This window comes from Oxyura jamaicensis, chromosome 1, assembly GCF_011077185.1.
Source record: "Oxyura jamaicensis isolate SHBP4307 breed ruddy duck chromosome 1, BPBGC_Ojam_1.0, whole genome shotgun sequence".
NCBI classification, from domain to species: Eukaryota; Metazoa; Chordata; class Aves; order Anseriformes; family Anatidae; genus Oxyura; species Oxyura jamaicensis.
The window spans coordinates 94,708,354-94,721,669 of record NC_048893.1 but is presented as its reverse complement, the minus strand read 5'-3'; the positions used below and the strand labels follow the sequence as shown (position 1 = coordinate 94,721,669).

The following is a 13,316-nucleotide window of genomic DNA, read 5'->3' as shown; positions in this document are numbered from 1 at the left end:
ATAAACTGCCCCATGGTCGAAAAACCCAAGATCTCTGCGTTGGCACCAGCCCCGGAGCCACGTGTTCAACAGGTGGGCTTTCCAGGTCCTCTCCGTACCCCTCCCTGTCACCGTAGGGATGGACGAAAGCACTACCTGCACTCCCGCTCCGTCCACTAACCTTCCCAGCCCCCTAAAGTCTCTTTTGATTGCCTTCAGGCTTCTGTCTTCAATGTCGTCACTGCCCGCCTGGACTATCAGAAGAGGATAATAATCAGAGGGGCGTACCAGGTTGGGAAGCTTCCTGGCAACGTCCCTGACCCTGGCCCCAGGGAGGCAGCAGACTTCCCTATGGGTAGGGTCAGGCCGACAAATAGGGCCCTCTGTTCCCCTAAGGATAGAGTCTCCCACAACAATCACCCTTCTTTCTTTCTTGATGGAGGCAGTCCTGAGGCGTGGAGTCGACCTCCTCGCCCTAGGCATCCTCCTGGGAACACTTTCTACCTCTTCCTCAGTTGCTTTTGATCTCTCAGTCTCCAGGGCCTCAAACCTGTTGTGTAAGGGCACCTGGGAAGGTGGGGCCGGAAGGGGAGGGCATCGCCTGCCATGTCGAGCAGGGACCTGTGTCCATTCCTCCTCAACTCCCAGATCCCCTCCCTCTGCCCGACGGCGACAAGGCAGGGGCTCCACCCCCATTTGGGGTGTCTCAGCCCAGTACCTCTCCTTGAGGCCCTGCAGGGAGTTACTCCACAAGTCTATCTCCCGCTCACACTCCCTGATGGCCCTCAACCTCTCCACCTCCTCCTTGAGCTCCGCCACCATGCGGATCAGGTCATCCACCTGCTCGCACCTCACGCGCGCAGCGTCTCTGCCTCCCGCCGATGGCAGCAGCAGGCTCTGACACTCCCTGCATCCGGTGACCTGAACCGCTGCATTCTTTAACGGGCAGTCGGTCTGGGTGTGTACCGACCTCCCGGAGAGCCCACCGTGCCTGGTGGAGACCATTATCGCCTAGCTAACGACTGTCGTTAGGAGGTCTTCGTGTGGGCAGGCGATTGCTCTCCGCCCTTCCTGCTCGCCCTGCCTGCGCGAACTGCCGCGCTAACTGCCGCGCCACTCCCCTCTGACGCGCCACGCCCTGTTTGCCCGTCCTGGTCGCTCGCGCTCCCTAGGGGCTGCTTTTGAACGGCCGGGGAGGGGGCGCTGCTGGCTCCGCCTTCTCCTCGTCAGCCTCCCTCAGGAGGGCTGCCGGGTCCTGGCGGCTCCCTGAAGTCGGCTCGATGCCGGAAAATCAGCCCTGCCTGGCCCGATCCCCCGCTCCGCTGCAGAACGCGTCTGCTCCGGAGCCGATCGCCTCGGCAAGTCAAAAAGAACAGTGTTGTCCTATTCCCAAAAAAACAGTGTTGTCCTATTCCCTCCTATATGTGTGTCAAAATGGGCTTGACTGTAGACTTGGTGGGAATGCTGTGTGTAAGCATGGTCCGTGGTCCTTGCTGGGAGAAATCCAGCAAAAGGGTACTAAGATAATTAGGGGGCTAGGCCACCTTTCATAGGGATTGTTTAGCCTGCAAAAGAGAAGAAAAACTCAGAGAGATCTCATCAATAATTATACTTAACATATCAATATTTATAATCATAAATATCTGAGGAGAGAGAGAGCATCTAAAGAAGACTGAGCCAAGCTCTTTAGTGGTGCCCATCAACAAGGAAAGTAGCATTGGGCATGCATTCAAACACAAGAATTTCCATCTCAGTATAAGAAAAGATATTTTTCCTGTGAGCATGGTTGAACACTAGAATAGATTGCTAGAGAGTTTGTGGAGTCTCCATCCTTGGAGACAGTGAAGACCCAACTGGACAGAGTTCTGAGCAGGCTGCACAAGCTGACGCTGCTTGAGCAGGGGGGTTGGACTAGATGATCTCAAGATGTCCTGTCCAAACTCAACAGCTCCATGGTGGTCAGATGCAGTTATCTGAGAAGGATTTTCTCCATAAGGTGTTCTACCTATTGCATCTTATGCTGCTTCACTTGTATTTGGTGGAAGGGGCTATTGTAGCATGGATTCTTGTTGAAGATGGTTCTTCTGACTGAAGATGTTCCTTGTACTAAACAAGATGAGAAGGGGAATGTTGTTTGCTACTGCAAAAAGATATAATGGTGGATTGTTTATTCTTTCTCCTGTAAGTCTTTTGTACTCATTCTCTGATTGGCTTTTATTTCTGGCTGCTCTTTCTTGGCATCCCCTTCCCCCAAATTGTATCGGGGAAAACGTGAGTAAAGCAATACTGTGTTCCTGTAAGCATATTGCTAATACCTTTCAATGATCCTGACTTAAGAAGGGGAAGAATGACACTATGAAAATGTATAGAGATGTATTTTGAGACACCAGAAGCATGTATAAATGCTTTTAGAGTGATTGTGGGTAGTTACTGGGCTGTTTGCTGCATGCTACCCAGAGAACACTGAACCTTCAGCGCTCTTCATTGATTAGCAATGTGTTAAGTTCAAATCTGCTTTCAAGTGTGCCTGCCTTTTCCTGTTGACCTCACTGGGAATTGCAAGGTGAACGTAACTTTTTTTCTCAGACACAAAACGAGACAGGGTTGTTGTCATTACCACTTGTGTTCCTCGACATGTAAAAAATTCTTAGTTCAATATAAAGCCTTTTCTGAAGGATGGTGACGTAAAGAACGCTCTTGGTGTCTGCTCTGTTCGTACATTATTCTGCTAGCTGCCTGCAATCGCTACCATTTAGGCTGCATGTTTTAATTCCTGGATATTACATTAGTGCTTCTGCTCTAAAAGAATCCAAGATCAAGAACATTTGTGGTTTGCACTTCTGTTAATCAGGGAATGCAGAAGAGTTGAATGTTTTCTCCCTTCTCTCCCCAGACAGCCTGCCTGCGTTCCCCATTGCCATGGTGGCAGGGATAGTCATCGGTACGGTTACAGGTCTCACACCGCTCATCTCTATTGTCGTGTGTCTTGTCATCAGAAAGAACAACTCTAAAAAACGTTACTCTGGGTAAGAGATCTCCCTCCTCACCTGTGTATGATGTGAGGAACAGCAGTAGCATCAGAGGGAGGGCTTAGAGGGGGGTAGGAGTTGTTTCATGGTTGGCAACCATGACTAGAGGTAGGCTATGGCCATGTGGAAGACTGGCCATCTGCCTATAATGATTATTTTTCTACTGTGCTTGAAAAGACCTACTGACCATGAGCTGCACCTGATGATCACTAAATGTTACAGCTGATCCCCTGCCACAAGCTTATATGCCCTACGAACACCTAATCTAAATCCCATAGCTCTGTTCTGTTCCCCTTCCCATCCCTACCTCCTCATTCCCTTAGCCTCCCCCTTCCCAAAGAAAAAGTGCCACACGTGCAGTTTTAAGGAATCCTCTGTTGAGATGAAGACTGATGTTTTCAGTTACCAGTGTCTTGCTCATGAGCTGGTAGTACACTGGCCAAAATCCCATTCATCACCACTCTTTCAAGTAAGGAAGGAGTAACCACTCCACATCCATCCTCATTCAACTGTCTGGTTTTAGTTAATTGTTACCATCCCTAAACGTTTTTTTTTGTGTGTTAGGAGGAGATTTCCTAAATAAAGCACAGTTCTTTGGGGATGCGAGAATGCAGACAAGACCTAACAAAAACAGACTTGAATCCTGTGGTGATGGAGCTTGTTGGTGGTGGGGGAACTGCTTTCTCTTTTCTCTTTCTCTCTAATTTAGATGGTCATTTGCTTTGGTAAGAAAGAATGAAAATTACGTGTGTAATCTTAGAAACAAAATCAAGATTGATAACCTTCTTCTGCTCTTTCCCCAACAAATATTCCTGCTTCCTGCAGGTTTTCTTGGTTGCCTGTCAGATAAAAGAAAACAACTCCGTAAATAAATTTTTGGGGATTTCTAAATTGAACTTTACCCTGTCCTTTTCCCAGTTGGAGAGCTTAGAGAAAGTGAGTTGGCTATTCCCAATGGTAAGGCTGAGTGCAGTGAAGGCAGCTGCATGTGCTCAAAATTGTGCAGAAAGTCTGCTTCCCCCTTTCTGCATGTGTCCTTCTGCTAAAAACTGAGAAGAAACCCGCAGAGTCACACACCAGGACCGCACATGTGATGGTCCACATGCTTCTGAGTGACCTGCTGCCCACTGTCTTCCTGCTGAAGGACACGTGCTGGAGCTGAGCCTGGAGCAGGAGTTCATGTGCAGTAATTTTGTATAATAGATTTAACTGCTCTACCAGGAAAGTAAACTCTGAAGTTTGAATACTGCTTTTGCTGACTGTGGCAGCTCTGCATGACATGCTAAGAGAAACCAAATGTGCTGTGACCCCCTTCAAACTTACGGACTTTCTTCTCCATGACACTAACCTAGTGTGTGGTGGTAGTGGTGAGATGTACTTACTCTTAGATAACAACTCTGCCTTGAACTGAGGTGGGCTGGGGCACTGCGCGGCATCTGGAACCCTGCATGGCCACAGTTTCCGTTCATGATCTGACTTTGGTGTTTTTTTTTTTGTTTGTTTTGTTTTCCTTTCTGCCTTGGTGTGCTGGGATCGGATCCTGCTTATCTTCCTCTACTTACAGAGATCCTGATATAGACGCCAGATTGGGAATGTAACAGGGCTGGGTCTTCTCTTCCAGTCCCACTAGACACCATGGTAACTAATCAAGTTGGTGGTTGCTGTTAATACCTGTGTGTATGTGTACACATTTCCTCTTCTTTTGCTGACTAACCGGCTAGCTCTGTGCTAACATAACTTCACTGTAATTTGTGCTGGAATCTGTTGGCAAAGGGACAATGCATTTCACTGGGTGCTTGGGTTTCATTGTCTCATGTCTGGCTGGGGTGGGATTGCTGCTTATCCCAGATGGTGTCCCTCCATCTCTTCCAGCAGTGAACTTGCCAATGCATTGACTAGAGCACAGGAAATTCAGAGTTCTTTCCATGACAGAAGGAAAACACGCTCCCTGTAAGTGTTCTTCTGGCTCGGACAGCTCTGCCATTTGAAAACCTGTCATTGCAGTCATCTAAGTGCATGAGCTGCTGAAAAAGGAATTACGACTTTTAGATAGCGTGGATCTTAGGAATTTTGTGAATAAAGGAAACAATTTGTGGTTATGTCATTTTGGTCACAGAAGGGCTGCTCTATCTCTGAGGCAGAGCGTAAGCCCCTTGCTGTGGATACTGAGTCTGCAGTATTTCTATTTTTTTTAATCTGTGGCATGTTTGTAGAGCTAAAGCTTCTATGGTTAGACTTCCCAAAGGTTAAAAAATGATTGCCTTGTGAGGAGGTGTTCTGCTTAATGTCACTGTCCTTATTTGTTTGTTTCTGTACTTGCTTTGTACACTGTCTTTTTAAAAAGACTGTGGGGAAAGGATGCTCAGTGATCAGAAGGTAGCAAAGTGGTAGCAAAGGGAACTCCTATGTTTGTTGTCAAGGAGGTGGCCCGTTTTCTTTCCCAGGTGCATGGGTTAAGAGTAGATGGGCTGAACATTTAGAGACCCATTACTGCACTGCCCAGAAGCTGCCAAGGTTAAGTTTGAAGACATCTGCTCATATACTTAGCTCAGTGGTATTCATTTCTCTGTCATTGGCTTGTTTTCTTCTCAGTCCTGCTCTAAGTGGATGGGAAGAAGCAAGCAATGAGTGAAAACTTGCAACCTTCTTTCAGAGGTGTTAGTTCTCACCACAAGACAGGTTTTCTGAGTTTTCAAACAAGATTTGCCCATTTAGATATCCAAGTAGCTGTATCTGGGCACATAGCTTACACGCCACTTATGACTCTCACTCCAGAGTAATTACTCCAGAGTAAAAAATACTCCAGAGTAAAAAATAACTCTCACTCTGGAGTAATCACTCCAGAGACTCGTGTCTGTTGTGAGTGGGCAGAATTATTTTGGAATCATAGCCCAAACAAAAAGCAAGGGAACTAATGTGGACTTCGCTAGGAAGTACCTTTGTAGTATGGAGATCTGGTGGCTCTTGCAAGTGTTCACTTTAATTGTAGCAACGCTTGCTTCAGTGACTGGGGCTATTTAGCTTGTATTTAGAAGAAAACTGCTGTTTACCACCGTTAATTGAGTCTGAAGCCTCAGTGAAGAAAACATATGTGGGTTTGTAAAGTTTTAGACTGGTTGGGTTAAATGGGAATGTCTAGGGAACAAGGATTTTGAAGGAGCTGCTGTCACATGTTAAAGTTGTTCCTTCACCTTGCTCACCTGTGAGACTCTAGGAGGAAGGACAGAGAAATGACTAGGGAGAGATGGAGAATTATTTGTGTTTATTCCAGAATCCATTATGTTCACTTTTACTTTGGCATAATCTGCCACCAATTTCATCTCGCCATCACTCGTTTTTTGTTTTTGTTCCTTTTTTTTTTTTTTTTGTGTGTGTGTGTGTGTTTGTGCCTCTTGAACATTGTCGTGCAAACTCTGCTCTGCCACCTCGTCAGCTGCGGTACATCTGAGAGCTTGATGTCACCGGTTAAGCAGGCTCCGCAGAAGTCACCCTCCGACACAGAGGGTCTGGTAAACAGCGTACCCGCCAGATCACACCAGGTAAACTGCTTCCTGCTTCTTTCCAAAGCAGGATCCTCCCGGAGCGTGGGGGAGATGGTATGGAAAAGCTAGAGGCAGGGTGGGACATGTGAATTAGGTGCTGTCTGTTAAGGTGATGAGGGTGGGGGTGTCTGATCTGAACAAGGGATGGGCAGTAACCCCTCAGAGATGTAGTGCATCTGAAAGAATAGCATTTTGATATTAGTTGAGGTAGAGTTTTATGTCCTTTTTGTACTTAAGTACAAAAAAGATGGTTCTGATCTTGTGCATTGACAGATGGTAGCGAAGTACAAGTGCGAGATCCTGAAGAAGATGAGGAATTGGTAGTGGGTAGCTGCTGGAGATACGTGGAAATAACATTATCTACTAGATGTGTAAAACTGCAAAACTTCCTAGGCTGTTCTGGGGTTGTGCTGGGGAGGAATTTTACTTAACCTCTCATCGATGTGGAGGTATATGCTCTAAGTGCCTCTGCGTGAAAATGAGCCGGTTCAATGCAAACACTGACCAGTGATGGTTAGTCTGAAGTTACTCTTGCTGCCCAGAGTGCTTTTCTGCCGAGCCACCTAGCTTTTGTGGGCTTGAAATTATGAAACTTTGTCTTGTTCTTGCTGCTGTTCCTGAAGCTCTGCTGACTTTGAAGGACGAAGGTGGCTCTTACTCAGACTAATCATCTCATGGGAAATTAGAGGGCAGAGAGCATGCATCAAACAGGGATTCTGTGCAATATACAATTATCGGCCAACAATGTGCAGGATTTCCATATCTGTAAGGTGTTTCTTACCTCTTGATTTGTGTATGCTCAGCAATTTTCCCATGGAGGCATGGGTCCTGAGTGAGTTTAAGTCCAAAATGGACTGATTCTTAATAAGTCACCTTTTAGGAAGTGTCTACGGAGTAGTATGTGGACTATGAGAGCTTTCTAAATCAGAGTTGACACCTGCTTTCTTCATTTCTCTTGAAGAGGTAAGGGAGATATGTGTTAATACTACAGGAAAAAAATACAGTGCTGAGTGAGATGGATAAAGTCAAGGTCCTTGCTCTGTTGGGGGCTTACAGTCTGCTTTTGAAGTACATCTTGTTCTTGACACGTGCAGTACTTCCAGAAGACAAAGTTTTAGTATGTAGGCCCACATTGTTGCCTGATGACTTGAGAGAACAGTTATTCTCTGAACACAAAAGCAATGTAATCAAGTGATAAGGCTTTAAAATAGCTCTGATTTTGACTGGAGTGGGTCTGTTAATAGCAGTCTGCCTTTTAAGACCTAGATAAAGCTTGTCTGATTCTATGAATGTTCAGCTGAGCGACTCAGAAACACTTGTTTTCACTGTTTCATCTTAGCAGATATGTTCTGTCCTGTCAAATGTGTATATGGTGTTTCTTTTCCACGCCATTGTTCTGCAGTGACTTGTATTCTCTACTATGACTGTTACTTGGATGAGAAAGAAATACATTTCTAAATGCGTTTCCTGGATGGATGTCCTTGTTTGGCTAACAATCTGGGTTGCAACAGGCAAACTGGGAGGCAGAGTGTGTTGTCCCAAGAAATGCTCACCCCAAAGTGGCTGTCATTTGTAGTTGTGCTTTGTGAGTTGTTGATTACTCATTTCTGGGAAGGCTGAAATACCGTTCATCTTAAAGTGTAACCTCTTCAGAAGTACATTTCTGATGTACAGAGCAGTATGGCACAGAGATCCCAAGTCTGTCACTGTAGAAGCTGGGAGCACTAAAGCTACATTAACTTCAATGCAGATCTCAGGCTTTTGGTCTTCAGAAACACCTGAACAAGCTTAGTTTGGGCTCTGGTCTGAGCTTTGGGCTGGACACCAGGACCCTAGGAGGGAGCAGTTCATGGTGCAGGGAATCCTGACTTAAATTTCAGATAAATTTCCTGGGGCTGGAATCTGTGGTAGTTCCAACATCTTCCAGAATCTAAAGAACTTGAGGATACTGTAGACCACATGGCATGGTGGTCTACCTTCAAAACTCATTACTCTTTGCTGTGACTTGCAATTCATGACCCTGCTGACAAACTTTTAGCAAGGTATGGGTATACCTGCTCCTCTTTTTCCATTGGTTTGAATGAAAAAATCACAAGACTTTGGGGAATGCAGGTTATTTTATGGCAGTGCTGCTCTTTCTTTTAGTTTTGAAGAGTCAGAATGATCTTAGTTGGACTTAGGTGAAAGTTCTGAATTGTTTAGACTTTCATGAAGCTTTTACTTATTGAAGAAGAGTCTTCACAAAGATTCAGCTGGCAATAAACCAAATAGGTGAGGCATTATAGTGAATTCTTGCTCCTCCTTTTCTCTGTGTCAGCTAATCTACCATTTGTTTAGGTGACAGTGAAGATATCCAGACAACAATAGCTTGATTTGGATCAGGTGACCCCAGCAAGTCAGCCTCCCCACCACCACCTGACGTGCTGGTTGCAGCAGGATAACTATATTTAACCAGGCATAAAATTGGAATAGTGATAAAACTGATCCTGAGTAGTGGACAACCTATGGTTGAAAACTAACCCATCAGAATTTCTTGAGCAAACTCGATGTCATAGTGAGTATTTTATGAAGCTGTAGATTTTTTGAACTGTTACAAAGTGCTGTAGAGCTGAATTTACCATATCCTTAAGCTGGTTTCAGACGGATGAGAATTCCTAAATTACTTACAAACAAACCTTAGGCTAACTTTGTCTTTACCTTTTTGTAAACTGAGCTCTAATTGCAATTAGTAACATGATCCAGATACAGTGTTGGAGATCAGAACAATGTGAGAATCAACAGTGGGGTAAAAAAAGGTGGTTTGAATGAGACTCTAAATCCCAACTTTTCTAGGACATCTGTATCTTTTTTTTTTTTTTTTTTTTTTTTTCCCCCAGCATTTCCACAGTCTGTTATTTCTATTCAGCGTTTTATATCTGCTTGCAAGTTTCCATCCTTCTTTCCATCCCCTTCCTTTACTCTTTATAACTTGGGAAGTGCCTTACCTGGAATGAAGAAAATTTGGGTTTAAACTGCTTCTCAGAGAGAATGAGTTATACGGCAGGTGCATGCTTTGCCTTTGTGTTGGAAGGAAAACAGCTGTACAGAAGTGTACCTATGGTCCTTCGAAATTCTCCTTTTTATCTTTGGCTAATTGCTTTGGAAGATAGATGGAAAGCTTTCTGTGTCAATTCCGTAGAGATGTTCTCTAATTTGGCAGCATACCAAAAGTACTGGAGGGAAGAGAGTGGGAGAAATATCTGTGAAGGCTTCTTCACCCTTGGACCTGAGGGAAACAGTAATGGAGTTAAGTGGGTGAAATGGTTTCAAGGCAAAAGCCATTAACTGAACAAGAAGATCTGTCCTTGCAATTTTCCTCCTCTTCCCACCACCTAATGGAACAGTCCCTTTCTCTCCTGTGCAGGTAAAGTTTGTGTGTGGTCTCTCCCCAGAGATCTCCTGGTAGGTGGTGACAGCCTTCTGCCCTGTGCTTGTCAGTTGTGTGCAGAATTAGAGCTGCGGGTCAGCTTTTTCTGTAAAGGTCCCACCTTTGCCTTGTCAGGCACTTGCTCTTTGTAGGCTGCAGTCCTGCCCTCAGCCCACCTGGAACAGCTGCAGCTTGCTTTCCTGTGGGCTTTGTTTTGGAGGACATGATCCTTTAGAAAAGTGCTGGGGTGTTTGCATGCCCTGCTGAAAGACGGCACTTTACTGTCCTCCACTTCACTCCGCAGATATAACAGAGGTGTGTGGCTATGTTGCAGTCTTTTCAAGGGAAAACCTGGCAATATCTGTCAGTGCTGGGTAGTGCTGAATGGGTCAGCTCAAGAAGGTGCCAAGCATACCTGATGTGGGAAGTCTGGCATGATGGTTTTGGGCAGTTCTCTTTGCAGATCTGCACCATACATTGGACTGGTTGGTAGCAAAAGAGAGCCTTGATGGCCTAGCTGACCAGGGATTCAGTTTTACACTTTTTTTTTTTTTTTTCACTCTGGGCTGGGTTGGCTCAAAAGTGAGGTAAGACTCCTTATTACAGCACCATTTTAGTATTTTCTGGCTTGCTGCTGTGTGAGCCTTGATCCCATCGTTTGCTTGGGCAGTGACTGGGGTGTCCTGAGGTGGCTGCAGATTTATTTTATCCCTCAATTATATCCAAGTGGTACAGCTGTGGTGAGATTTACAGGACTTGAATAGTAGTAAGCACATGAAGTACACTCTGCTATCTACTGGTAAATATGTAGCATAGTTTATCTTGTAAAATATAAAATCTGGCATGCGTATGACTAAGCCATGTATCTTTCTCTGCACCACAGCATCTAAGAATTGCTGTTTTTCAGAACAAAGGATTCTGGATTTTGCTGTTTGTGAGAAAGCAAGCAGCCTTAGAATTATTAAAGGGAGGAAATCCTGCTGTTTGGCACGCTCCCAATAGGAGCAAGGTGGCAGACTAGAGCTCATTTATAGGTAAGGGCTCATTCCACATGCTTTAAAGTGTCACTAGCAGTCATAAGAGCTGTGTGGTCTTGTTTTAGCTTTGGTCTTGCTGTAGCCCTTGCAGAAGGGAGGGGCAGTATGACCTATTCTGAGCAATACTGATTGTTCTTTTTTATTCTGTTTCCAGGGCCCAGTCATTTACGCGCAGCTAGATCACTCCGGAGGACAGCACAGCGACAAGATTAACAAGTCAGAGTCTGTGGTCTATGCTGATATTCGGAAGAACTGAGATGAGATCCTAACCTATCCAATGCAAAACACGCATTCAGACTGGAATTGCTTAAACAAAATCTGACCCAGAGAACTCACATGTGGCCTTTGATGCCTAGGCTAGGACCAATGCATGTGCATACAGAGGGAAAGATATATATGAATTGTGTGTAAATAGTCTATTTAATCGTACAGAAGTGAGACCAATGTTGCATGTTGAAATGCGGTAAGAATTCTGCTTATAAATTGCCAATATTCTTTTTTGTATCTTGTATGATGAGAGAGAAAGTGGAAATTCACATCACAATTTTTAAATATTTTTATCTTGATTATTAACGGAGAAACTGGAAGATAACTAAGACTCTAGGTAGACCTTGAGATTCTTTTTTTTTTTTTTTTTTTGCTTATGGGGCCTTTTTTGTTGTTGTTGTTGTTGAGGTGAATATAAAGGTAACTTTCACAGGGTATTCATATTTCCTTGGTCAGATTCTCAGTACAAGCTGCCTTCTTGCATGAGGTAGACATTCTCACTTGGTTTTGTAAGCCATATTGTGACTCCTAGCTATCAGAAATGGTTATCTTACCCCTGCAAGTGAAGGAAATGTTTAGGCCTCCCTGACCTGTATAACACAGGTTGCAGAATCGTTTACTTCTGTATCAAGCCCATATATTCAAGCTTAGTCCTTTAAGGTGCAAAGATAGTGCTGACGTAATGACTTTTGTGAAATCGTAGTTTACCTGTGAAAACTGAAGAGCTAGTGAGCTAGAGGGATAAGAAGCAGTAACTCCAGGTGGTTGAAAAGTTCACTGAAAGTCAGAGGCAATGAAATGTTTATTCCTCAAAACTGTGTCACTTCATGTAAGCACAACAAAATGGGCTCTAAGGGCTCTGGAAGTTGTAGTATTCCCTCATCTCTCCCTTGTCACTCCATTATACCTTTGTCACTTCCTAAGAGATGCTTTATCAGTTCTCAAAAGCCTCTAGTAGAGGCTGAATGACCTCTGGAAGAAATTAAGAGCTTCACTTTTGTTTTGTTGCTTTTTTGTTGTCATCGTTGTTGTTGTTTGTATGTTTGTGTGTTTTCATAACCTTTATTTGCACAGAGGATGCGGAGGGCAGTTTATTTCCTTCCTCTCTGCAAGTCTACTACTTGAATACAATTTCCCAACTTTTTGTTTCGAGATTATACTCCTCATAGATTGATAGGGATCTCAAATTGTCCTTTTCTGCTGAAGAGGATCTTTCTTTAGCTGACCCATTTGTATCCTGAAATCCAGTGTTCAGGACTTGAAGTGGCACTCCAGATGAGGTCTTTTCAGACTAGCATATAGTAAGGATTTCTGTTTTGTACATCCTAATGTGGTGTAGGCTTTTCTGTACCAGTAGATAATTTTCAGCTTGATCTACCGTAACCCCTTGTCTCTGATTTTTAGCCATTTCCTAATTCAATCTATTTCACAAAATCAGTCACAGAATGGTTGAAGTTAGAAGGGATCTCTGGAGATCATCTGGTCCAACTGTCCCTGTTCAGCTAGAGCAGGTGCCCAGGAACATGTCCGGTTGGGTTTTGAGTATCTCCACAGATGGAAACTCTTCAACCTCTCTGGGCAACCTGTTTGGCCACTTAAAGTAAAAAAGCACTTCTGTGTGTTCAGATGGAATATCCTGGTTTTAAACTTCTGTCCGTTGCCTCTTGTCCTGTCAGCGAGCACTAGTGAGAAGAGTCTGGCTTCCTCTTCAGTCATTTTTTCCAACAAAACTGGGTACACAGATTTTCATCGGGATCACACTTGGCTGGTTTCCGGACAACACCTGCCTTTGTAAGGAGCATCACTAAAATCAGGGTGAATCCTACTGCTGCTTTCCCTATGAACCAAGCTGTTTCTCCCCAGTATTTGTTTTACACTTACCAAGAAACAAAGCTTTTGACATGGTTGATGGGGAAACTTGATTTTGATCTGCTTGTGCTTACCCCTGTGCATTACATATTTCTCCCTGGACATTTTAGAGTGAAAGGGAGAAGGGTGATGAATTTAACTATCAAAAACTTGGTGCCATGAGAAAATAGGGCTGTCTGTGCTTGGC

At 44.4% G+C, this 13,316-nt stretch overlaps 1 protein-coding gene across 5 annotated transcripts in view; it reads left to right on the top strand.

Annotated features, from left to right (window-relative positions):
* The window catches only part of MPZL1 (myelin protein zero like 1), a 42,012-nt gene extending 28,696 nt beyond the window's left edge, over window positions 1–13,316 (top strand). For 4 of the 5 annotated variants that reach the window (XM_035315232.1, XM_035315236.1, XM_035315235.1 and 1 more), the window contains exons 4-7: window positions 2,873–3,005; window positions 4,881–4,958; window positions 6,442–6,547; window positions 11,148–13,316. In XM_035315232.1, coding sequence (XP_035171123.1) covers window positions 2,873–3,005; window positions 4,881–4,958; window positions 6,442–6,547; window positions 11,148–11,249 — 419 coding nt within the window. In that variant the 3' untranslated portion in view covers window positions 11,250–13,316. The remainder of the gene's footprint in view (window positions 1–2,872; window positions 3,006–4,880; window positions 4,959–6,441; window positions 6,548–11,147) is intronic. The other variant, XM_035315234.1, reaches the window with a different exon arrangement.